The 26,452-nt window shown below is 45.1% G+C and overlaps 1 protein-coding gene across 3 annotated transcripts; it reads right to left on the bottom strand.

Moving 5' to 3' along the window:
* Positions 1 to 802: 802 nt before the first annotated feature.
* On the bottom strand, positions 803 to 23,103 carry LOC132568864 (glutathione S-transferase A4-like). Of its 3 annotated transcripts, none has more exons than XM_060235052.1 (6): positions 23,010 to 23,103; positions 19,354 to 19,405; positions 16,597 to 16,729; positions 6,505 to 6,646; positions 5,728 to 5,859; positions 803 to 1,324 (listed from the first exon to the last, which is right to left on the bottom strand). In XM_060235052.1, exons 1-6 carry the CDS (start codon positions 23,094 to 23,096, stop codon positions 1,199 to 1,201), a joined length of 672 nt encoding a protein of 223 aa, XP_060091035.1. In that variant the 5' UTR covers positions 23,097 to 23,103; the 3' UTR covers positions 803 to 1,198. The 3 variants fall into 3 exon arrangements, with proteins under 3 accessions (XP_060091035.1, XP_060091047.1, XP_060091042.1); XM_060235064.1 differs by lacking the exon at positions 23,010 to 23,103 and adding an exon at positions 21,734 to 21,791; XM_060235059.1 differs by having other exon boundaries at positions 1,181 to 1,363.
* Positions 23,104 to 26,452: the final 3,349 nt, after the last annotated feature.

Here is a 26,452-nt window from a genome sequence, read left to right on the forward strand (position 1 = left end):
AAAACACATCGAAGCCTTATATTTTGCCGCTGAAGATGATGCCTTCTTCAAAAGGTGAGGATTACTTCACGTATTGTCCCTTGCAGACAGGTTAGGCAGCAGATCATTAGTTTGAGAGTTAATAAAGGATCACACAGGGAAAACCCCCTTCGACCGTAAGTAATTCTTTCGCCTCAAAATTAGTGAAGGAGTGTTGGGGGATTGAAAGGTAAGCAGAATCCTCTGCATTTGAGACTGATCATTAAGAGATTCAATGGTCAATTTTGTGATAGTTCAGATTAAGAAGTTCATGCAGGGTCTGGGTTCTACCACTGGGTCAGTTTTCCCCCTCTCCATATCATGAGTCTATGTAAATATTTATATGCAGTTCCAGATATGGTTGTGTCACTAGGCAAGAATGGAATCCAAACCAAACAAAGAATTTTCTTGCTCCTCAGCAAAAAGTTTGGAGCCTCTGGACATATTCTCCCAGGTCATGATATTACCACTGCACTCCTATATCAGTGTTCCCATTAAGCTGAGTTAGTGTGAGCTAGCTCACAGATTTTTAGCCTCCAGCTCACACATTTTTGTCTTAGCTCAAGAAGGATGGCCCCAGAGCACAATAATTTATGCAGTAGCTTACAACTTTAATGCCACAACTTTTTGCTCACAAGACTCTGCTGCTTAGAGGGAACATTGTCCTATATGCAGAGTGACTCCAGTCTAATCTAATTGATTTCAGTGGACAAAGACTGAAGCCACTTTGTATAGGACTGCAGATTATTGAGGCTCAATTTTAAACAGTATATCAAGAAAAACAAAATGTCTCAGTATACTTTATTTGTCATTATTTCCATTTATAGTCTTCCTTTCCCACTGAGATTCAAACTGGATTACAAGTATGACCAAAAAAACCCAGAACCTTTCCCATCAACCAGAAGGTGGATTACAAAATATGATAACATCACGTGATCAGTAAATGGATTACAAATTATCAAATATTTGAATCAAGATCTGGATGTTCATTTTTCCTATTTAGTTATAATAGGTTTTGAATCAGTCTCAGAATGTTATTAGGAAAATCAATTCCAGCATAACTAATAATTCAGTGGAGTCCACAAATGTCCAGGATCATCAGTACAACCTCAAATATAAACAGCTCCTCACAAGAAGCAGTTTAAATAAGCTCATAATCACAGCATGTTCCCAGTTTGTTTTATTTCCTGTTGAAGACTCTCTTTGCCGTTGCTAGAAAAGCTTCATCAGGAGGAGGCTTCCTCTGACTGCCGGGTTGCAGGAACTTCTTAATTGTAGGAATGTTGCTCATTCTCACTTTAAAAGCCTAAAATGCCAAACAGAGTTCACACCCTGAAAATTAATCCTGCAGTATAAAGTAGTACTAAGAATTAAAACTATAAACTCTTTTTTAAAAAGCTGCAGGTTGAAACAAGCTCGTGTTAAACTGAGATTGTACACAAATGTAACTGTGCTTTCATGTTGCCTTGTCACACGGAACACAGTTAAGGATTCCTGGTTTGAAACAAACTCCTATTCCTCACAATGTACAAATGCCAGTACCTGGATGAATCAAATTTTGTTTATTTCTCACAATCAGGTTTCTATACTGTGGTTTAATCCACGTACAGAATTCCTGTTAGAGGAAATTAATGCTGATTCACCTCTGCTGCCTGGATTCATACATCTTGGGACCTGGAGATTGTTTCTAACTAGGAACTGTATTCCATGCAGGAGTGTAAACTGGGAGAGGGGCAGTGGGGATCAAGCCCCCCCAACCCCGTTTTCCCAGAGAGGGCACCCTCCCACACACAGGCTGCCAGGTAGCATCATGAACCAGTTAAGGCTTCAGCTGTGCAGTCTCATCCTCTCAATCCATGCAGAAGCTACCAAATCCACTTTCTTTCTATGGGACTTTGGGACATTTACTTGCCACACAGGAGCAGCCCTGTACTACATTATCTTGCTCCCCGCTTTGGGATCTATAGAAGCTCTGTCTAAAGCCCCTACTTGCAACTTGTGGATCATCAAAACTCACATTTTACTGGAAGTTAGGATAATTTCAGTATCTTGGAACTTGCATCTTAACAGGAGAAGAAATAAAGGACATGCAAATATTTCTATCTTTAGCTATGCGTGTTGGAGGGAGAGAAGAAGCTTGAGGCTTAAATGTTGGAAGTAAAGGTAATTTGGGTACCTAAGACTTGTAGCTTTAGAGAAGAAGAAATGGAAGTTATTTTTTGCCTCTGTGAGGCAGGGTGGTACATGGCAGGGGGGTAGATAAATCACCAAAAATAGAAAGTGAGGCAATTCTGCTGTCCTGGACTGTACTTTAACCAAAGAAAACACTCCCATAATTTTAGGTCAGGGTATCTTAGAAGCCATTATTTACTGTGGATTTAACTGGGGGTTCTGAGATTCATGTGGAGATTCATACTGAGTCTTCAGTATGTGAGTGATGTATTGTTAGAGTGTTGGTATAAAACTGGAGAGACCAGAGTTGAAATTCCCTCTTAGCCACAAAGCACACAATGTGACCATGGGTCAATTGCTCACTCAGCCGAAGTTGTGAGGAAAAGAAAGAGTATTTTCTTTCAAACATAAATATTTACTCAAATTGTCTCAGTTAAGGAGTTCATGACATCTTTCCTCTCACAGAGTGATCTTTCTTTGACTGAGAGTCAGACTATTATGAGTAATAATTTTTTTAAACCACATAATTAATTGTTGATGGCATATGTTTCTTGGGAAATATAAATTATTTCATATTTAAATAATTTAATATAGATTATTAAATATGGACTTGGACCAGGTTCAGCCCCATCCTCCACAAGAAATAGAGAAGTCTCTACTCCTGTGTCTATGTGAGAGGGGAGGGGAAGCATGACAATAAGCGGTATTTGTACAGATCTTGGCTTAGTCACAGCTTGTTTTGACGTTTGAATACGAAGTGTTTTTCACACGGGGAAAGGCATGTGTAGTATCCTATTACAGCTGAAACTGCCAACATAACACAACAGCAACAGGGCTTCCAACATGGCCAGTTTCCCTGCCTTGGTTGTCTGGCAGCTATTCCCACCTCTTTGACACTACCAGAGGTTTTTGTGTTCCTTTTAAAATTGTCAATTGGCATAAACTTATATCAATCTGTGTACTAGGGCTGCCAAGCTCCCGGTCTAGGCGGGGATTTCTCGCCCAGGAGGTTCCCAACCCGCCAGCCCACATTGGACCGGCAGGGGGAACCTCCCCCTAAGTCACTGGCATGATGATGTCACCCATAAGTGATGTCGTCGCGTTGGCAACATTGCACACAGCTGCTCTAGGTGTTTCCAGGGAAACTCTATGGTTTTCCTGAACGCTCTAGCCATTTCCCTTTCAAATGGCTAGAGCATCTGGGAAAACCATAGAATTTTCCTGGAAATGTCTAGAGCAGCCGCACGCAACATCACTGGTGCGATGATGTCACTTCCGGGTGACGTCATTGCGTCATGCACACGCTTTGCGCGTGTGCAAAAGTCGCCCGCTCCACAACATAGGGGACTTGACAACCCTACTGTGTACTGTTCTCTAAATGCCAAGATTTTAGTTTTAAAAAAGTAAGTCTCTAGCCTTTTTACTTGAGAAGATATACTTGTCCCCTTACATCTCCCCAACTTAAGGTTCCATAGATTTACTTTTAACACAAAAGCTGGGAATTCATAACGCATATTGTTATAATGTTATCTCAGCACAATGATATTCAGTTGCCAATAATAAAAAAATCTTAAAAGCTCCATGGTGGCAGGGGGAGAGAATAGCTACTGTAGGGAAAATGGCTGCTGGGTAGACAAGGAAAACCACTACTTTCCCACCACTATTGCAGCCATCTTTTGCTGTAATATTTCCCCAAACTTGACAGTAAAGCAGGTTTGAGACAATCTGGCAAACTCCTAGAGATGTATACAAATGTACAATGATGTTGTTGGGGAAGCAGGAAAAAAACCCACTTCAAAAGAGCACTGAAACTGGAAAAAACCTGTGTGGAAATGGACTAACCCAGTGCTGGATTCTGGGAAATGAAGAGGAGGTGCAAGAGTATTAAGAGTTTGCTGATCACAATGGCAATTCTTCAAGGAAAAGGCATCATGACTAGACCAGCTACAGGTGTGACCTAACTCACATCTCCAAGACAACACTGTTCAGAATCATTGTTGAGTCTAACTAGGAACTTCACAATGAAAGGGCTGGATCCAGTGCTGGATTGTCTGCTAATGAAAAAGGGGCGGTAATTGTCACTGATTCCCCCCCTTCCACTACAATTTGCCCCCTATGCTATTACACAGAGCCCCCCCACCAAAGGAGCAGCATTTTGAAGAGAATTTGGGGCTATAGTAGGGTTGCCAAGTCCAATTCAAGAAATATCTGGGGACTTTGGGGGTGGAGCCAGGGGACATTGAGGTGGAGCCAGTAGCAAAGTTGTGGCAAGCATAATTGAACTCCAAAGGGAGTTCTGGCCATCACATTTAAAGGGACTGCAGACCTTTTAAATGCCTTCTCTCCACTGGAAATAATGAAGGATAGGGACACCTTCTTTTGGGGCTCATAGAACTGGACTTCCTAGTCCAATCTTTTTGAAACTTAGAGAGTGTTTTGAGGAGAGTCACTGGATGTTATGCTGCAAATTTGGTGCATCTATCTAAAAAAACAGCCCCCTGAGCCCCATATACCCACAGATCAATTCAGCATTATACCCTGTGTGAATTGGTCACCATAGGGAATAATGGAGTGCCCAGGAGACATTCCTTGGGGATTGGAACCCTAGGCTACAGCAGGAAAGGGGAGAGGTGAGGGGGTACCACTCTGAAAATGGAAATCCTGCCCATTTGCAGAAATTACTGCTGCAAAATATGAAATATGAAAAATATGAAAAAACCCTTAAATAAATTCTATAATAATAATAGGTGAATACTTCAGAGATATTTTAACAAAAAAATAAGGAAAAACCAAGTGAACAGAATGCTTACCCCCATCCCTAAGGGATTAAATGAGGTTCTGTGAATTTAAAGCCAAATCTTCTCTTCCCCAGGAACAATTTTTGTACAATTTTTCCTACATTTTTTCATAATGAAAACCAGTCCTGGCAGACTAGAACTGAGAGGAATGAAGGGTCTAGAGGTGTTTGGGGGGGAACTGGAGGTGTTTAACAGTTTGAGCCATTTTTGCTGTTCAAAGTTACCCCAAGCTGTTTGTTTACCTACAGGGATCAGCTCATTTAAAAAATACACAAGAAACTATTACATATAAATGCTGTATAACATCCAGCATGTTCCTCACACACAGCTCATACAACAATAGTAAAAAATGGATGGCATTACGAACCTAGAACAGAGCACTGTAAAAATACACAACTTTCAGTGTAATTCAAGCCACTAACTTTGGCTCTCTGCAAACTCTGGTTTTCACTGTAATATTTCTCAGCTTGCTTAACAAACGTCCTTGTTCTCAGTGGTGTCAGATGACACACAGCAGCACCAGTTTCCTGGAAGTAGTGGAGGCAGTGGACTGGGCTCTGCTAAGTGAGAGTTTTCCTCAAATGGAATATGCTTTGCTCTGTTAGAGGAAGATGCTCACTTCGCAGAAGGGAGTCACTGGATCCAACCTATTGTCAGGCAAACTTTCTCTGAGCCATAGTGAGGGTTTATATTAATATCAACTACACCAAATACAAGTTATTTGGCCACTTTTTATTACCTGCAATAAAGGAAACTCTGAGAGAACGGTGGGCTCCTTTTCATCTACCATGAATATGGCCTCAATTAGTTGGACATCAGCCCAGGTTAGTTGGTTTCCAACCAGAAAATGCTGACCGCTGTCTTTTAAAACCTATGAGATAAAAATTTGACAGATGTACACGGATCACATTCACTTGGCACATAAGTACTCCATGCATACACTAACCACAAATTCCTCACCCTTCATCCAACCAAATTCGCCCACCTTGCCTCTCCACAAGAGGAACTCTGTTGGCCTGATGCACTGATCCATGAGACCACAGGTTGGGCAACCCTTGGCATGCACACCAGACCATTCTGCTTGGTGCCCATAGGCAGATCTCTGTCCAGGCAGTTGAGGTACTGGCAGCACTGCCAGGCCAGCAATGCAGGAGAAGGCAACAGGTGTGGCTTATGCCTCTCAACACCTCCCAGACTTGCACAGCCACCAGCTTAGTCCAAGTCAGATTCCTAAAATGCAGGCAGCACCATTGGGACCTGGCTGCTTGCACCAACTGAGTGTGAACAAATAGAATGAAACGTATATGTCACCTTGTTTGACCCACCAGCATTTTCACAGGTAAATGCTGCATTTTTTCAGCACATGGGCCAAAACAGGTTTCCTCTCTGTGCACTAGATGGTTTGCTTCTAAGTCAAAATGCTACTGCCCAATGCCAGAAGTTACATTATTTGTGATATTTTTAAGTAAAATATACTGTGATTCAACAGAACATTTTTTGTCTATTTGTTACATACTTTTTCATATACTGGGAAGTATCTTTTTGTGGCTCTCTCGATGATCAAACTTAGATTCTTCTCCTTTTCTTCAGGCTCTAATTTGTAGTGAACCCTGATTAGTCCCATGAGATCGGTGGTTCCTTCCACATACATATCAATTCTGGGAGAGGAAACAATCAGCCATAATGAGTTACACTTGCTATGGTCAATGTTATTCACCTATGCCTTATGGCTGTGGTTCTCAAACTGTGGGTTGTAACCTAAAACAAGGTCATGACCCTCTCACAAATGACTCACAAGGTTTAAATTCCTGAGCTGGAAGAGGAGACTGTGTCCCTTAGTTGCAGGAAAAGAAGAGAGGGCTGAGTTACTTTATTCCCTTCTCTTCTCTGTGGTCCCATTCATTCCCAAGAGCACTGGGGTGGGATGGTGGCTCAGTGGTAGAGCATCTGCTTGGGAAGCAGAAGGTCCCAGGTTCAATCCCTGGCATCTCCAAAAAAGGGTCCAGGAAAATAGGTGTGAAAAACCTCAGCTTGAGACCCTGGAGAGCCACTGCCAGTCTGAGAAGGCAGACTTTGATGGACCAAAGGTCTGATTCAGTATAAGGCAGCTTCATATGTTCATATGTTCACTGCTTGCTCCTAACCATTAGCAGCATGATAAGCAGTGGACACACTTCCTCTACTAGCAATGGCTAAGTCTGAACCAATCATTGCACTGTTTTGAAAAACTAGGGTCCATTTAGACATAGGTTCCAATCGTGAGCATCACTACCTTATGGAATTTTTTTTTCCAGGTATACAACACGCGCTGCTACTTCTCTCTGCAGGAACCCTACTAATCTCACAATCATAGCATGAGAATTCTCAGTGTTCCCCAAATATGTGAGATTCCCCATGACTCTGTTCATATGTAACATCAAGCCAAAGTTTGGCTTTACTGAGTAAGCTTGGGACCAGACAGCCCCCCACCTCCCTTGTCCTTTCTTCTCTTCCTGCCTGGTTCAAGATAATTACATCCAAACAGGCAAACTGTTGCTTACCATTGCCCTCCAAACTAGGACTGCAAATCAGCATCACTTGTAATTCTAGCCTTATGCAGATAAGCTATCTGCTTGTTCACTCACCAGCACACCAGCCCCACCCCTCACTTCACTGCAGTTATGGAGTCATCTGCACAGCACAAATGTGCAGGGGAAGAAACCGTGCTCACAACCTCTCCCCTTGATCAGCAATGTTTGGGAAGCAGTGTTGCTCATCAGGCAGAGCAGGCACTTCCTCCACAAGTTTGCACCATGCACAAGACTCCATGATTGCAGGGAGGTAGGGTCAGCATGCTCAAACCCACTATCTCCCTCCATGCAGTACATCAACATACCATTGGACTATCTGCACAAGTCTCATGGGCCGTTTTCGCACTAGCGTTTGCTCCGTCGTAGCGCCCCATTTACCTCCGGATCTTCTCTTGGATTTCGCACATGTTGCTCCGGCGCTGCGGTTTGCTCCGGCGCTACAGGGATTTTACGCCGGAGTATGTTTTCCAGCATGTTGCCGGAGTTTCCGAAAACCTCCGGATCCACTCCGGATCCACTCAGCGGAGTTTGCTGTGGGAAATCCATCCACGCCGGATCGACTGCTTTGTGGGCGTCACCCTCCCCCTTTTCCGTCCTCCCACCCCATCCACCCTCTTGGCCAATCATCACCCTTTCGCGGCGCTTCCCCGAAGTGCCGGCGCGACCATTTTTTTTTTTTTAAAGCATCTCAGTTTTGCGTAATAGCGATATTTCGAAATAACAACCCCTCCCGGAATAGCCTCAATTGCAGTTTTTTTTGCAATGTTGCGCTGTCTCTCCGCTGTTACACCATTTCAACGGTGGATGCATTAATGTTTTTTTTATTTTTTTTTTACTTCACTAAACCGAAGGGTCATTACGGGTGATGTTTCGTTACTTCGTAGTTGCGTTACAAATAACACATTTCGGGGGATACGTGATTATTGATAATATGCATTATTATTGGTTGGGTGTTATGTTTGCGAGACTCTGATGGGTGCTATGGCGAGGGTCTCGCGAGAATTGCGGACGATACATTATAGTTGAGGGTGTTGGGTCTCGCGAGAATTGCAGCTGCGGAGCTAGAATCAGGGAATCGCCCACATCATGCTGCCGATGCTAGTGGCCAATCATGAGGCGAGAAGCAGCTGTCGTCACAATTTGCAGGAGCCGAACAGAACACTGGGAGGAAGAAGGGACAGATACTGCTGGCCGCCATTGAGCATCTTACTCCCGCCACCGCACAGCAGGTCCGTTTAAGAGGAGCTTGACTTTTATCTTTTATCGCAATAGCGATACTTCGTACTAACGAAACTACAAAACGTAAGTGGTTGGCCGGTGATAGGGGGCCATGGGGAAAACCTTAATGAAACCGCCCCTAGATGAAGGGAGACGTTGGTGTTTGGCACTTATTATACCCGCGACACTCCTCCGCCTTCTGCCTCCCTCCCCCCCCCCCCGCTTGCGTGGTACTGTTGATTTCTCTGCATTGCTATAGGTACAAGCGGCGTGAACCCAAGCAGTGCGTTGCAGGAACAGGAACACAGCCAGGTTTTTACTGATGGACATCCAGGCGAGGAGTCATTTCGGGGTAAGTGCGGCCTGCAGTGCTTCTGATAAGTCTTATGTGGAATGTGAAAGCTTTCAGTGGAACTTAGATGCATTGCCCAGCTTACAATTGCTGAGCCATTGACCCTGCGTTTCCTGCTTCATGTATGAGCAGAACTGCTCCTGAAGACATGTTATAGCACAGATTTTTAAGGTAAGCATGGGCTTTGCAGCACTAACCATGGAGAGGAATGAGTGTGGTGTCAATTTCAATTCCAGGTGACTTTGAGGAGGAAGAAGGGTGCTTTATCCAGAGGGGAGGACCTGGAAAGCCGTCTGGACCATGAAGATGCGATGGAGTGCTTTGACCGAATGCTAGCTTCTGAAGAACGCAGGTTCACTTTGCAGGGAGAGCGTGACACAGGCTTGGTAAAGAATTTCGAACAGGCCACAAGGTAGACTGTGGATGTTATGAGGGCATCTGTTGATATGCTAGGCAGCATTGCCCAAATTTTTAGGGAAGGTCGGGCACAGGGAAGGGTGGGTGAGGCACCAGCCACTGCAACATCTCCACCATATGCAGCATCTCCACCATCTGTCACACATAGCTTCTGCCGGGATTGAACTCAGGTCGTGATCAGAGAGCTTGGACTGCAGTACTACAGCTTTACCACTTTGTGCCACGGGGCTCCTCTAGTATCTCTGGTATTTTATGGCACAATGGCCTTGCCTGACGAAGTGATATTTGTGTCAGATCCAGCCCTCATTCCAAATGACTTTGTCACCTCCGGCCTAAGATAAGTGTTTGTCAGGTGCTAAAGACTACTAGTGTGAGGGAGTTCACCACCTCCCTAGGCAGCTGATTCGACTGCTGAAATGGTGACCCATTAGGGTTTTCAAGGCAAGAGCCATTCATAGGTAGTTTCCCCTTGCCTGCCTGTGTCACCACCCTGGTATTCCTTGCTGGTCTCCCATCCAAACACTAACTAGGGCTGACCCCTGCTTAGCTTCTGAGATGGAACATCAGGCTAGCCTGAGCTACCCAGATCAGGGTGGAAACCTAAAAAGTGTGTTTGTGGCGGAAATCCTCAGAATGTGTCAGAAGTCCTGATTTTTTGAACTGCACGGATGTCCTTTAGAAATGAAATATTGTGTTTTTTAAAATTCTATTAGCTTGGAACCATAGGGCTCAGTACGAAATAAGGCATAGTGGGTTTTGGATAAGGCTTTTTCTTCCTCCCTTCCCCCGAATTCTTTTTCTGGACTTGCTATAGTTGCTTCACTTGCCAAGTCCTTTTTCCACACATAAGTGACTTTTGCTTTAATCAGGGAGGCCACCTGTCTTTCAAGAAGATCCCTAATAAAGTCTGAATGTAAAGCATTTGAACCCTTCACAAGCCGAGATATCAGCTTCTCCCCACCCAAAATAAATTGGGAAACCAATTTATAAATAAATTGGCAGCTTCACCTAAACTGTGACTGCAGCGAAACTCATGGGCCACTGCCTTCAGATATAGCTTGCCCGGTTTTGGCAGAGCCTGCTGTCTCCTGCACCCTGCTCAAGTGGCAGTGTGGCGGCTTCCCGTAGGGGCAAGATGATGTTATTTCATTGATTACATGTTGTGCATGTTGTTATTGATGATGTTATCTCAGTGCTTATACCTGCACGGGCAGGCTGTTCCTACCTTAGCGATTATTACGCAGCAGCTGTGTACAGCTGATGTTGTGTTCTTGTCCGGTTAACGCACTTTTAATAAAGTTATGTTTTGCAAAGGTCCCAGCTCGGTGTTTAGGTAAAGAAAAACGATATCTTCAGGTTTCAACATTAACAATAATTTATTACAACTGACAAACATATATACACCTTTAAACATATATACACCTTTAAACATATATACAACATATATACAACTTTATTCCTCCAACCCCCCACCCCTGGGCCGCTCCTGCCTCCGGACATGCCGCTCCAGGGCGTCAATCCGGCGTGTGAAGGCGCTCACTGGAATTTAGAAAAGAAGCAAGTAAGTGCAACGCCCTCAGTAATGTACGCACAGCAGTCAATCACTCACAAGAACCACCCATCATGCAAAATAGTGAGCACTCACACGCTGAGCGGCAGAGGGCCTCCAGCCGGGCAATGGCCTCCAGCGGTGCCTCCGGTGCTGGGCGCCGCTCGAGGGCCTCGACCCGTTGGATGAGGGCCTCCATTTCCGGCGCTGATGGGCGCCGTTCGAGGGCCTCGACCCGTTGGGTGAGGGCCTCCATTTCCGGCACTGATGGGCGCCGCTCGATGGCCTCGATCCGGCGCATCAGGGCCTCGAGACGGGCAATGGTGTCCTGTGCTTGCTGCACCGGCTCCTCCACCACTGAAATGCAAGCACACCATGCATGCACATTAGAAAATTATAGGCATGTGTGCATTGTATAGCACATACAATGCACACATAGCATGTGTGCATTGTATAGGCATGTGTCCATTGTATAGCAACATTAGTTCGCAGTGCCCTGAGAGGCAGCTCAGCAAACCCACCTGCCTCTCTGGCCGGATCACCGCCCTCCTTTAATCATTTTAATCATTAATTTTTTTTTCTGAACGCCCTGCGCACATCGCTTTTTAATGCCTCTAATGTGCAGTAACCCAGAGGTGGCTGCTTTGTCAGGTAATGTACCTTCTTGCTCCTCAGTACCCTGCTGCTCATCCTCCTCTCCCCCCAAGGGTGAGCCTGGCCGCTCTGCCTCGCCTCGTGGCCCTAGAGACAGGTAGTTAGTGCACTCCTGTACTCATCTGACAGGGCGGCTAACAAGGGCTGCAACATCATATTTATTAGAAACTTGCATGCCATGCCTATTGATTTCTATCTGCGGCTCAGCTCAGCGAACTCACCTGCCTCCTCAGCGCCTCCCGCCTCCTCAGCGCCTCCCGCCTCCTCAGCGCCTCCCGCCTCCTCAGCGCCTCCGGCCTGCTGGGCTGCTGGGCTCACACCGCCTAAGATTTGCAAAAGTAAGCATTATGTTATTATCTTGAACCCCCTGCGCACATGGCTTATTAATGCGTTTACTGCACAGTAACCAAGAGGCGGCCGCTTTGTCAGGTAATGTACCTTCTTGCTCCCCCGCACCCTGCTCCTCCTCTCCCTCCGATGGTGGGCCTGGCCGCTCCGCCGTGCCTCGTGGACAGGTGTCAACTAGAAAAAAACCAAACAATGAAACTCATACATGCAAGTGGTGTGAATGAAAGCACACATCATATGTGAAAAATGCACTGTAACCTGCAGGTAATATGTACTGGATCAGGACGGCACATCAGGAAATAGAATGGGGTGGGGGCGGGGTGTTGGATCCAATTAAGGAGGTTTCTGTGATCACCCATGGCCCCCCCCCATTCCACCAGGAATGCTCAGCAGAGCATAGGAAGGTTTGGCTGTTGGATCCAATTAAGGAGGTTTCTGTGGTCACCCATGGCCCCCCCCATTCCACCAGGAATGCTCAGCAGAGCATAGGAAGGTTTGGCTGTTGGATCCAATTAAGGAGGTTTCTGTGGTCACCCATGGCCCCCCCCCCATTCCACCAGGAATGCTCAGCAGAGCATAGGAAGGTTTGGCTGTTGGATCCAATTAAGGAGGTTTCTGTGGTCACCCATGGCCCCCCCCCATTCCACCAGGAATGCTCAGCAGAGCATAGGAAGGTTTGGCTGTTGGATCCAATTAAGGAGGTTTCTGTGGTCACCCATGGCCCCCCCCCATTCCACCAGGAATGCTCAGCAGAGCATAGGAAGGTTTGGCTGTTGGATCCAATTAAGGAGGTTTCTGTGGTCACCCATGGCCCCCCCCCATTCCACCAGGAATGCTCAGCAGAGCATAGGAAGGTTTGGCTGTTGGATCCAATTAAGGAGGTTTCTGTGGTCACCCATGGCCCCCCCCCCATTCCACCAGGAATGCTCAGCAGAGCATAGGAAGGTTTGGCTGTTGGATCCAATTAAGGAGGTTTCTGTGGTCACCCATGGCCCCCCCCCATTCCACCAGGAATGCTCAGCAGAGCATAGGAAGGTTTGGCTGTTGGATCCAATTAAGGAGGTTTCTGTGGTCACCCATGGCCATTACATTACAGTAATAAGGCAGTAATAAAGAAGGGAGGGGTGTGTGTGGCGTTTTTGTGTTGTGTGTGTGTGTGGTGTTACTCACAATCATGATGACGGTCCTCCCAACGGGGCCGCCCCGCCAACTCCCAAAGACGCACCATGGCGTCATGGTACGGCGTCCGGCCTGACGCCCTGGGGATACCGCCCCAAGCTTCAAGGCTAGCCATGAAGCTGCAGCGGAGGCGTTTGATTTTTGACCGGCACTGCGCAGCAGTCCGGTCAAACCCCCTCCGCTGCAGCCTCCGGGCTATCGCCGCATAGATGTGGCTTGTGTTGAGGTGGGTGCTCGACATCACCTCGGCAGCGTGCCCGCTCCTCTCAACAATATCGAGCATAGCCAGCACCTCCTCCCGCTGCCAGAACGTCCCTCTCCTTCCCCTGGCTGCCATTTCGAACTAACGCTCTTTCGATGTTGCGAAATAGCAGCCTCCCCTTTCTGATTTGATTTATCCAATCATGTGGAAGGCATATCCTGATTGACAAGGCAAAAACAGACCCAGGCCAGAAACACGTGTCAGAAACCCCTGGTGCACCAAAAAATTACCCCCCCCCCCAACCGCAACCAAAGTAAATGAACACTATGCAGTTTATAATGCCCAAAGCTTTATTCGCTGAAACGGGAAGCAGTACAAACAAACGCAGGTATAACGTTAAGGCGATTATACATAGAACGATTGAAACAGCGTAACTTCGCAGCACCGGAAAAGCAGTCTTTCATTCAAGGGCAGCGGCAGCGAGAGGCATGGGGGACGGAAAGCCGAAGAATCATCTCCTTTGATAAATATATTCTGCGACAGCATCCCGCACAGTCCTCCCACTCTCTAACTGCCTCCTGTTTATAACCCTGAAGTCTGGTTCTTCTTGGTCTGGGAGGAGCGTTATCTCCTTATCTGGAATGTCCAGGTTGACCGCATGTCCCTTTCCCTCACAAATATTGTGCAGAGTCACAGATGCGGTCACGATGGAGAAAATACTCCGGTACTGCGCGTTCATTCGCGTTAGCAGGACACGCCAGCGAGCCTTAAGCCTCCCGAAAGCACGCTCCACCACGTTCCTGGCCCTGGCGTGTTGCTTGTTAAAGTGCTTCTGCACGGGCCCGACGGGTGTCCTGTACGGGGTCATCAGCCACGGTCTAAGGGGGTACGCTCCGTCGCCCAATACAAGCGCAGGTATGGTTACATTTCCCAAAGTCACCGTGGGGTTCCCCGGAACCCAGAGCCCTGCATCATTGCCAGAGCAGAGATGGCTGTTCGCGAGAACAAAGGCATCGTTGGTCTTTCCGCTGTGGCCGAACTCTGCATCCACGAAGCATCCTGTGTGATCAACCGTGCCTTGGAGGATCATGGAGCAGAACATCTTCCGGTTGCAGAACTCCTCCGATTTGCCCCCAGGCGCCCGTATCGGGATGTGCGATCCATCCAGAGCAGCCACCGTATGCGGCATACCGAGCTTACCGAAGCCATCCATAATCTGTAGAGAAATGGAGTACAATGGATCAGGGATATTTCAACTTCCACTGTATTAGCAATAGAGAATCACATCAGGGTCAGATATATCGATGTTACGTTATAACGCAAAACTAGGGAAAAGAAAAAAAAATACACACCGTTCCGATGTCGTCACCGAGGCACACGACCTTTGAGAACAAACGTTTCTCGATGGCTTCGCAGATCTCCATCACAATCCCATGGACGGTGGTAACGCCGATCCCGAACTGCGTGCCGACTTCCCGATAGGCGCTTCCGGTAGCGAGGTACCACAGCGCTACCGCGAGCCGCTTCTCAGGGTGGACCGGAGACCTCATCCTTGTGGTTTGCCTTTCCAGCTTGTCCTTCAAAGCGGCATAAATCTCCATAAAGGTCCCTCTGGTCATCCGGAAGTTATCCAGCCATTGCTCGTCGCCCCAGTACACAAGCACAAAGTTCTCCCACCAGCCGAGTTCACGGGGGAACACCCAATACCTGGGAGCGAACCGGATACCGGCAAGGTAGTGCCATCTACGTTGCTGGCGGCGACTGCCACCTCTAATCAGCCGAAGCCGGGCGTCAGACTTCCTAGAGGCGGCCAGAGATTTCGGTGATCCAAGTCCATGAGCGAGGAGTTTTTCTCCGGTGCGGAGCACTTGGCGCGCGGCGTAGATACACAAAATCAGAATATCCACTGCTGAATAAAGCAGCGCCATAGTCTCGTCATCAGGATTCTCCATTGTGAATGCTTCTGACGATACGAGGCAGTGTGGAGGACGCCGCTGCGGCCAGTATTAAAACAGAGCCGTCACGTGATGGTTTGCCCGCGAAAAAGGGGATTCTCTATCACGTTGTCGCGTTGTTACGTTGTTACGTAATTACGCAACTAGAATGACGTTTAAAAAAAAATGATTGACAGGGCATCGACTCCAGTCGATGCCACTGGGAAAACGCCGGTGGGAAAACGATTTGAGCCGGCGCTTCAGGGAGGGCGACTCCGCAAAGAGTCACTAGTGGGAAACCGAAAAAAGTGATCCGGAGATAATTGCGCCGGGGAATAAGGGGAGCAAACGCTAAGTGGGAAAACGGCCCTAGTTTGTGAGGCAACACAAACCAGTTTGATGGTTCAGATGGAATAGCAAACTAAGGCTTGCCTCAAAACAAGGAGAAGGAAAGGAATCAAAATACTCAAAAAGGGGAATGGAGTGCCTTATAGGATTCAGGATGCCTGTGATACATCGCCTCTACTAATCTTCAGAACAAACCTGCAAGGTAGGCCAGTATGACTCTCTTCCTATTTCAGATGAAAGCTGAAGCTGAGAAATAGTGACTAGTAGACTATTGGGGAAGTTCATAGGAGAGGTTGCTCGCTCTCTTAAGCTGAATTTACATGAATTTTCAGTCTGCCTCCAGAAGAATTGCTAAAACCATCACCACCCAGATGAATCACTTTGGATCGTTACTTCTTAGAAAGTTAAATAAGGTGGGAGGAGACAAAAGCAGTGTGATGACTGATAACAGCCTCAACATGTCAATTAACCCAGCCTTTTGCTTTCAATTAGAAAGAAAGGCGTGTACACTGCAAGCATATACATACATGCTTCATGCTCAAATGGACATGTTGATTCAGTTGGCCATAGTACAGAAGGCTTAAAACTAGCCGTTCCCAAGTTCATTAAGACTCCATGAGTAAATATTTCCACAGTTTGCCCCAGTATCATGTCAGTGCAGAATAATGGCATTTCTTAGCTAAAGCCAAGTTGCTTCTGCATTTTGCTTCAAGGCAGCCTCTTTAGAGCCTACCCTGAAGTCTATTTGCTATAAGTGCATGTTGGACAAGAGTCTTTGGACAGAGGCATTTTGCATCTTCATTAGATATGAAAGCAATGTGGTTGTTAATACAGTACAGAGCTCTCTCCTTTAGGGTCTTCCCATAGAGGTTGTGTTTTGCAGCTATGTAGTTGAGGATGGCTCGAGTTTGCACCAGCCTCAGTCCATCAATTGCCACCATTGGGACTTGTTGAAAGAGCAGGTATCCATCTATTGAAAGAGAAACATGTCACACCATTTAGTTTCTGCATACTCTTTTAGGGTTATCTCTCTAGGTAGAGACAATGTTAAAAGCTTCATGGGCCAAAAGGCTCGGATTAACAATTAGGCCAAGTTGGCACTGGCCAATGGGCCCCCACACCTTTCGAGGCCCTGGACCGGCTTTTCCCCCCAGTTTTCCCCCTGCTTGCAGCCGTTGGAGCCTGCATATGAAGCCAGCAACTGAGCTGCTCTTTGCCCAATTTGCTTGGTGAGGTTGCTGCTAGCATCATGGCCAAGTTTGCCTCTCTCTGCTTCTCCCCCACAGCTTTGTCAAAGGGGCTTTTGAGAAGGTGCCTGCAAGCTGCAATGGGTGGTGGGGCAGGCGCTCCAACTCAGAGATAATTTGCAAGGGGGCCACCGAGATTTTGACTGCCCAGGGGCCTCCACAGGGTTTAATCCAGCACTGTGGGCCAATGTCTCTGTGAGGCAAAGAACCCTGATTTCTTCCCCACCCCTGGGTGAATATTAGTAGTCTTGCTCTGGTTTGCAGATATCTGTAATAGGGCCTCCCCCTGCCTATACCATCCTTCAAGGCCGGATTGAAGAATGTGGTAATTTGCTATTGCTAATCCCAGGAAGCTGTGCCCAGTTCTGTAACCAGGTGGGAAGGGCAAAGCAGGAGCAGAGGTCATCTTCTTTTGGAGGGTTTCATCAAGCAAGCTCCCTGATTGGGCTTGAGACCTGATGCAAGATGGCCCAAGGCTTTACTTATGCCATAGACAAGAGGGAATCCATGCTAACTTCATGATTTGACTGGACAGCGGCACAGACTATGTCAAGCCCCATTGCAATGGACTGCTACACAGACAACGCTTAAGCCTCTAGCTTGGACTCTGAAAGGTGTGTCATCTAATACTAGATACTGAAGTATTAGATAGAACAGCTAGCTTTTCTTATTTTCTTGCTGCAGGACTTTTGAGATTGTGTTGACTAGTGATATCTTGTCTCTTAAAGTAATTAATAAACACACACACACACATACATAAGTGCTCAGAGCTGTGGGTCCTCAGAGTTATCTGCACACAAGAAACCAGACCTAACCAAGGTCTGGTTTCTTGTGTGCAGCTAACCTTGAGGAGTCACAGCTCTGAGTAATGGCTCAGAGGGACCCAAGCTTGGGTCCTTGACATCCTGCTTCAATCAAAAATTAACAATACCTCCTATGCAAGACCCATCAAACATACTTGACAACGTCTTTAAATATTCCCCTTCTGTGACACATGGAGATGGATCTCACACAGGATTTCTGCATGTGCAACAATCTTTGGACAAGCAGAAGTGCCAAAATTGTTCCCTGCTCTCCGCTTGCACTTAGTGAATGTGATCATATTCCTATGGTCTTTCCCTCAGCTGCATAGCAGAGCAGAAGCTATTTCTCCTAATACCATTTCAAGAATAAATTAAATGAAATAATGAAATCTGCTGTATGTCCACTTGCTATACGTACACATTATCATTTCATTAAAAATTATACTGAAATGTTATTTGTTGCTGGAGCCCTTGTCCTACTACTCATGCAAAGGGAACCACACTGAGCATATTTTCATGTCTGCTCATGTAGCACCAGATCCATAGGCAGCAATATTTATAGAATCAGCTTTAACCTAATTCACCCCCCTCTCTTTTTTTGTAGTGGATTATGGTTGTGCACATAGACTCAAGTTATGCACTGTGTACGCTCACTTTTAGGGTTGTGCATTGTGTTCTTTGAATACTTTGAAGATTGCATGCGAGCCTCAGCTTGCTCACCAGTTAAGCAGAGCCCCAAGTACTGCATCAGTTGTTTTAAGTAATGTGTGACTTTAATCCTTAGTATGGTAAAGAAGGGGTTTTTTTAAAACTCAATTTAAGCAGGTGCCAAGTTAGTCAAGCTTTATTTGCACAGCAGACCAGTTCAGTAACATCTCAGTGTTTGACATGACTGACAGCATATTCAGGAGCTGAATGACAGTCATTGCACAATATCCAGTAATGCAATCTTAGTTGCAAGCATGGTATTATTTCCCATCAGAGAGATGCACAGGGATGAACTTTTTCCTACACAGGTGGTCTTGCTACTTTCAACAGATATGATTGCATGTGCTATTCTTTTTCTTTTCTCCTCTGTTCTACAATCTCAGCTGGATCACATCCAATCAGCTATTAAACTATACTATCTTGGCTGAGAGAACAGAGATACTGTTTCCTCACACGCAAAAATACTGTACTGCATTTGCAATGGAGAATTTCAAAATGCCCCCTTGGTAAATCAGCATAGGGATGGGGAATGCTGAAACATGGGGATACAACAGCACAGGGTGAAAGTTGCTGGGAAGGGTGGGCATGAACTGGGCAGGGTGGGCATGAACCCCCCCTCCACCGAGTGCTAAAGACACCAAACTTGCGGGGGATATCCGGCCCGATTCTTCTGTCTGTGTGATTTAGATGGGGGAAACTGCACAAGGGAAAGGGTCATTTACCAGCTCAGCATTTGGGCTGTTATTCAGGTCACACATGCACACAGTGAGTGCTTTTAACGATTCGGAGAGCCTAATCTCACCCTTCCTGTATCCCATCTAGTTTGGTAGTCTTACCTTTTAACAAGTTTTCATACTGCTCTCTAGTTTCCAAAAACTCTTCTTCAAACTGAAGAGGGAGAGAAAGAAATTATGTATGCATAACGGAAACAAGCACAAACTTTTGTCGACCATTTATTAAAGCTACAACACTGTGAGAACATCGAACAGAAAGAGTGCCTCCGTACTATGCAAAGAACGAAAGCCTTCTTCTAATCAGGTTCTGTATGACTAAGTAAAAAAATATCTGATTGCTGTGCAGCACTGCATTCATGAGACGGGTGAAGAGCAGTTCCTGCTGGACTAATGCTTTTTTCTGGGCACTGGAACCCCCAAAGTTATTCTGCTCTTATTTTAAGGAAATAAGAAACAAACAAGTAAATGTATTATACTTGCCAAATACTGACAGATTGCATAACAGATTGAAAGACTGGTTTCTGGAGTGCTGAAACAGAATTACACTAAATAAATGTATGTGTTAGTAGCTATATTGATTGGCTGAAACCGCACAGTGTCACATCATGCCGCCAAGATTCATCTCAGTAAACTTTATTTATTTATTTATTTTATAACACACCCTTCCCAAGAATGGGCTTAGGGTGGGTAACTGTAATTTTTATATGTTTTTACACATAAAATACAAGAAATATCATACATCATTGTAAGTTAAACATCAGATTTAATTAAAATACCAGGATGGCGACATTAAAACACCACCACATCCTATATGTGGCTCCTTATTTGTCTCTGTGTATGAGCTGCAAGGGTAGGTCACACAACCCACCTAACAATACAGGCAAAAGATATACATATTACTAGAGCAAGGATGCTACTATCTAGGTGGTACCTGGGAATCTTCTGTCATCCCCAGACTACAAAGATCACTTCCCCTGGAGAAAATGGCTACTTTGGAGGGTGGACTCTAACACATTGTATCTCCCAATAAGGTTCCTATCCTCCCCAGGCTCCACCCCCAAATCTCCAGAAATTTCCCAACTTGGATCTGGCAACTCTGTCCTCTATTGCCCTCCAGTGGCCAGGGGGACTTGGCAACGTTATACTAGAGCCATGTTATCCAACTCATGGAGGTATAATCAGGCCTTAATCATATCATTTGCTGTTTTTAGGGTATGTATGCACATTACTTGTATAAAATATAAAAGAGATTCCAAATGTGTGCATGCATGTATGTGTGTGTCTGAGAGAGAGAGACTTTCCACTTTAGCAAATAGTAATCATGCTGATGCGTAGAAACTTCACTTGAAAGTTTCAGAATCAATTTCTTTCATAAAAGTAATAATTAAGGGAGAATTAGAGAGGGTGAGGGCCAGAATGACCATCCACTTGTAGCTTTTTGGCTAAAAACTACAGCTTGTTCTGGAGTGCAGAATGTTTCCTCCTCAACACTGAGTAATCATTTCCCATTGCCACATCTTTTGGGTTAGAAGTTCCAGTTCAGACAGCATAACTTCCAGATGGACTCAAGGTCTGACTTCTCTTTTTATTAGTTAAATATTAAAAGATGGTGCCACACCAGACAAAACGTAACATCTCTTGAATTATGACAGCCCTGGACTTGCTTTGCTATCTACCGGTTGGCTCTTTAAATAGCGAGGGTATTGCATTGAAAAAACACTCATATGACCATGAATGAGATTATAGGTCCCAAACAGTTATTATTGTGAAATGGGGGAGGGGGGAAGAGTCAGGCCAAATATGACTGAGGAGAGCATGAGCATTTGTCCACCAGTTCCTCTAAATCAAGGAGTTAGTGGGTTGCAGATTTTAAAAAGGTCATATTAAAGTCAAAATGGAGCAGTTTCATGAGTGCAGCTAAGCTGTGCTTCCTCCCCTACCTAATTTCACTGACTTTGCTGCTGTTTGCACTTTTCTCTCAAAAAAAGATCTCTTCTGTTATTGAAACCATGAAGAGCACTGTCACATGCAGGGGACCAAGGAAGGCCTCTACTGGCTGCCACCACTCTGGTAAGGGTCCATCTGGGAGGGCCCAGAACATTTATTTATTTTATTTTATTTATATCCCGCCCTCCCCACCGGAGCAGGCTCAGGGCGGCTACCCAACCCCTGTGTTTTCCTTCTCAACAAGCACCTCTTATCTGTTGTTGTTGTTATTATTGTATTGGATTTATATCCCGCTCTCCCCGCCGAAGCAGGTTTACAACAATAAGGCAGCTTACAACAATAAAGAGGTGTTACTCAAGTGGTGTGCAGACCCAGGCAGTATAACAACAACAATTTTATTATAAGTGCTCAAGAACAAACACATGATTTTTCCTTATTGATGCAATAGTGAAAAACAGTAAAGATGGTGCAATGAAAATAAAAGCCTTGATGTGACTAACTACATGTCCCCTTCCTCTACTTCCAACTGACTCACCACTCTTTGGATGAGGGAACTCTCATGACTGCAGTCTTCTCTCCAGCCCAGCTGTTTCAGAGAGAACACTCCTCCTGCTGCTAGGCCTTTTATCCTTTCCTCCTAGGTCCCAGCCCTCTGGTCTCCACTGGGCAAGTTTTCCCTCCAAAACTTCTGCCCACCCAATCAAAGGGAAAGAAGGGATCCTGGGAAATGTAGGCACTGTAGCTACTTTAATACAGCCTTCCTTGGGGCTTGTAGGCCTCACTAGGCCTAGAATCATGACAAGCACTGAAAGTAAAGGAACACAGTGAGAGAACATGAGGAAGGGGCAAGGTTTAGCTCTCCTTTCCCACATGTGTATACCTATCTAAATACACCTCCCTCCCAATCCATAGTTATGTCTAGTTTGTCCCTAAGTTTTCTCTTTGCCTAGAAGTAAAAAATGCATTATAATGTAGGCATTTATTTTAGCAAGCCACCTGTATGAAGTTAAGGCTTGCCAATCCCCAGGTCCCTTTCCTCTTGGCTTAGAAATAAAAAATACATTATAATGTAGGCATTTATGTTAGCAAGCCACCTGTATGAAGATAAGGCTTGCCAATCCCCAGGTCCCAGCAGGGGATTCCCCAGTTTTGCAGGCTCCTTCCCACCTCCAGTCAGCTGGCTGGTGGGGGGAAGAGCCCCACCCCCACAGCCACCATGTGCCTTTCCACTTTGGAAGGCTAGAAGAAGCTTGGAAAGGCTTGGTTTTTGGATGGTGTGTCTGTTCCTTTAAATCTGTAGGACTCAGGCTGAATGGGGGCAGGGTGAGCTGGCAGAACAACATGGCTGTTCCCAGTTAGCTTTGAAGCTGTAAGAAAGGAAGGGAAGTAGCCCAGACTCTCAGTTTGTTTTACAGTCCTTTCAGAAGTCGTTTGGATAGTAAAGGATAAACTAGAACCTTTGGTTTCCCTGTGTTAGTCTGACAAACTTGGAACTTTAATAACTCATGAGTTAATTGCCTCAGTGAGACCATACAAGTATGGGATTGCAAACTGTTTATTTTGGCTTCTCTGTGTGTATGGGTCTGTGTGTGTGAGAGAGAGAGAAAGAGAGAGAGAGAGAATACAGGGGACGTGCAGCTGTTTGGGGGTGAAGAAATGAACACTGTACTCAGGGGAACTGCTCTGCTGTATTTTTATTTATTTTAGGGAATGTGAAAGTCTCCTGGCTCCACCCCCAAAGTCCCCAGATATTTTCTGAGTTAGACTTGGCAACCCTAAGAAGTTCCCTATGGGAAAAAAAAGTTGCAAACCTCAACACCAGCTGCTGCCAAGAGCCAGCGGACAGATTCCATTCTCCCCCTTCCATTAAAATAGTAAAGTTTAGGTTTTTCTGCCATGGTTTTCAAGCAATTCTGAAATATAAGGCAAAAAGTGTGCAGGTCACCAATGTGATGCTAGCAAGATATTCTGCAGGGTGGACAGTTCACAAATTGCATTTCAAAATCTGAGAATTAAACACAGATCTTTGAGAGTGCTTTACTGCTTTTGTTTCAAGCAGTCACACCCAACTTCTACAGGAGCCTAGAGTGGCATACTCTAGGGTGAACAATAACACTGGAAAAGAAAAACTGTAACAAAACCTTCAGAAAAAAATTCAGCTGCTGGGAAAGTTCTCAGCATCCACCTGCCAGCTCTTTTGTTCCCACATAACAAAGCACTGAACTTCCGCAATCCAAGTATCAGGCTAAGCAAACAGGCTTTCTATGTGATCAGAGTATACCATCACGTATAACTAGTCTTCCTAAGGAACCCTGAGGCCTTCCACATGGAAATGTGCCCAGGGGACAGTGAACCTGCTTTTTTCTCTGAAATGCCAGTTTCATCGTACCAAAATATAATGTTTGAGTCACAAAATAGCATTCTTAAAAATCCATTCAGGATTTTAAAATGTCTTATAGATGTATCCAGGATCACTTTGTAGATATTTAATTAACTATTACTTAACCCACTCTAGATGGCAGTTAACCATTACACCAACGACCTTGCTCTTATAGAATTCAAGTATGTTTACCAGATTACACTTTTTGTGGGGAGTTCAGAGTCTCGTATGTTGCCCAATAAACAAAATCTCAACAGATAAAGTACATTTATTCAGGTATGGAGACACTGGCGACCAGAGTTCTCTCAGATGCAAACACAGATACCCACTTCTACAAGTTAAACAGTTCACCAGCACATATTAATGGAAAGTGTCGGCAGAATCTTATCAAAGGCATACTGCATTTTCAGTAACTAACCTCTGGTGAGTCTTTGATCTGAGGTCTCAGCCACCCCTTCCTTCTGCTGCATAAGAAGCTTTACCCGGAACAATCACCTTCTGGAACTCCTCTGACAAAGTAACTTTTGCAGTCATGTGACATTTATTCAACCAGAGGCAGACACAGGCCTCTTTTTGCACATGATGATTTGGCAGTTCAGGTATCAGTAATACGTGTGTATAAAACTGTTTGCTAGAATGCACACTCAATTCCTGCTTTCTATCCTGGATTAAAAACACTCACACATGAACACAGCATTATTGCAGTAATTCACCTGCTGTAGGGAAGTGAACTGTGGATCAGTGGCAGAACATGTGCAGAAGGTCCTTGATTCAGTCCCTGGCATTCCAGTCAGAAAAGGACCAGGTAGGAGGTGATATGAAAGAGCTCTGCCTGAGATCCTGGAGAAGCACTGCCAGGTAGAAGAGACCAGGGCTTTTTTGAAGTAGGAATGCACAGGGACGCAGTTCCAGCTGGCTTGGCATTGGGGTGTGTGACCTAATCTGCAAATGAGTTCCTGCTGGGCTTCTTCAAAAAAAAAAGCCCTGGAAGAGACAATGCTGACCTTGCCAAATCAGTGGTTAGACTCAATATTAGGCAGCTTCAGGTGACTTTCTTGTCCAGACGGAGATGAATATTCAGATCCTCCAGTCTTTTAATGCCATATGAGTAGAAAACCCTGAAATTTCAGCTTTCCACTGAGATCAGTATAGGTTAATTTTGTGGAGGAATTAGAGTGTGGTGAATTCTAGATGGGTACAGTGCAATGCTAAGAACATTTTCCTGGGAGTAAGCCCAGCTGAATAGACTAATTAAATAGGAGTCTGAGTAGGCCAGGTGCAGAAGCTGCGCTCCTGTGAGCTCCCACTGAATCTGAGGCCTGCCTTTACATGTGATGGTCAGAACTCTCTTTCGAAGTTCAGTCATGCTTGTTACAACCTTGCTCCTAGCTCCAACCCCAAAGTCCTCAGATATCTCCTGAGTCGGACCTGGCAACCCAAGGAAAAACTAGTTTAGGAAAGAATAGGAAAAAAAAAAAAAACAAGGAGAAACCGGGACAGCACAGGGATATTAACAAAGTTGTCTGGACACAAGAAAAAATGGTAACACAGAGGAATGAAAATAGCATATTAAGGCAATATGGAAAATGAGAAGGAATGAATTATCAAAGGACAAACAAAAGTATGTATTTTTCTACAAGGCAAGAATTATTTGAAAGCAAAATGGATTTGTCAAGAGGTGTCAGAAAATACAGCACAACTCAGGCTGCTACTCCACCCACAGACCCTGCTAACAACCAGATATTTGTTAAATCACAAGTAACTTTTTCATATAAAATTTGAAACCAGTATTTTATTTCCTTTATAAACTCTACACTGTAAGATATAAAAAGGTAGTCCCCTGTGCAAGCGCTGAGTTATTACTGACCCATGGGGTGACCTCACATGATATTTTCTTGGCAGACTTTTTATGGAGTAGGTTGCCTTTCCCTTCCCCAGTCATCTACATTTTATCCTCAGCAAGCTGGGTACTATATCTATCTAGATCAATGTAGAAATATGTTTTTCATATCAGTATTTTTTCAGTCCCGCATTTGTGCTTAACTGACTAAAAATCAGCATTAGAAATCAAGTTATGACAATAAGCTGCAAAAGTCATTCTTGCATTCTTTCCTTTTTTTCTGTCAAAGTTCTTATCTAGGATCCCCCAAATGTTGGTGCTTTTAATTGAAAATGGTAGAAAACAAATCATTGGCCACTAGGTGGCAGTGCCCAGTTCAACATTGAGACTTGTTTTCCTAATGCCTTTCTTCAGCCAGAAAACAAACTTTTAGCCACTAGATGGCAATAGTAAAATAATATTGATAAATTTTAAGCTAGCTACCATCTTTCCTTATAATTCCACACCACCCCCCAAAACCCCAAAATCCCACCTTCTTTTAGGTAGAGTTGCCAGTGGCCTAAAGAAAAAAAAAGTCTCTCTTTAACAGAGACTTAAGATTTATCCAGGGAGGCTATTTGCCCACTTGCCTGCAAAAAACAGGTCCATCTGAGCTCTCCCATTTCTACATGATAAGCCTCTATGAAAAGGATATTTTCTTACAAGTCTGTTGGAAGCTTTACTTTTAACACTCGTCCAGCACCACAACATATAGCTGGAACACTATGCCTGCGGCAATGATGCTCTGTATTCTTAGTGTTTGGGATCTACATTGGGAGGCTTCTGGAATTCTGGCCCTGCTAGTGGACCTCCTGATACACTTGGATTTTGGCCACTGTGTGACACAAGAGTGTTGAACTGGATGGGCTACTGGCCTGATTCATCATGGCTTCTCTTATGTTCTTATGTCCTAGAACAAAGCAGAGTCAAGTAGCACCTTTAAGACTAACGAAGTTTTATTCAGAATGTAAGCTTTCGTGTGCTCTAAGCACACT

Source organism: Heteronotia binoei, chromosome 1 (genome assembly GCF_032191835.1).
Source record: "Heteronotia binoei isolate CCM8104 ecotype False Entrance Well chromosome 1, APGP_CSIRO_Hbin_v1, whole genome shotgun sequence".
In the NCBI taxonomy this organism is placed as follows: domain Eukaryota; kingdom Metazoa; phylum Chordata; class Lepidosauria; order Squamata; family Gekkonidae; genus Heteronotia; species Heteronotia binoei.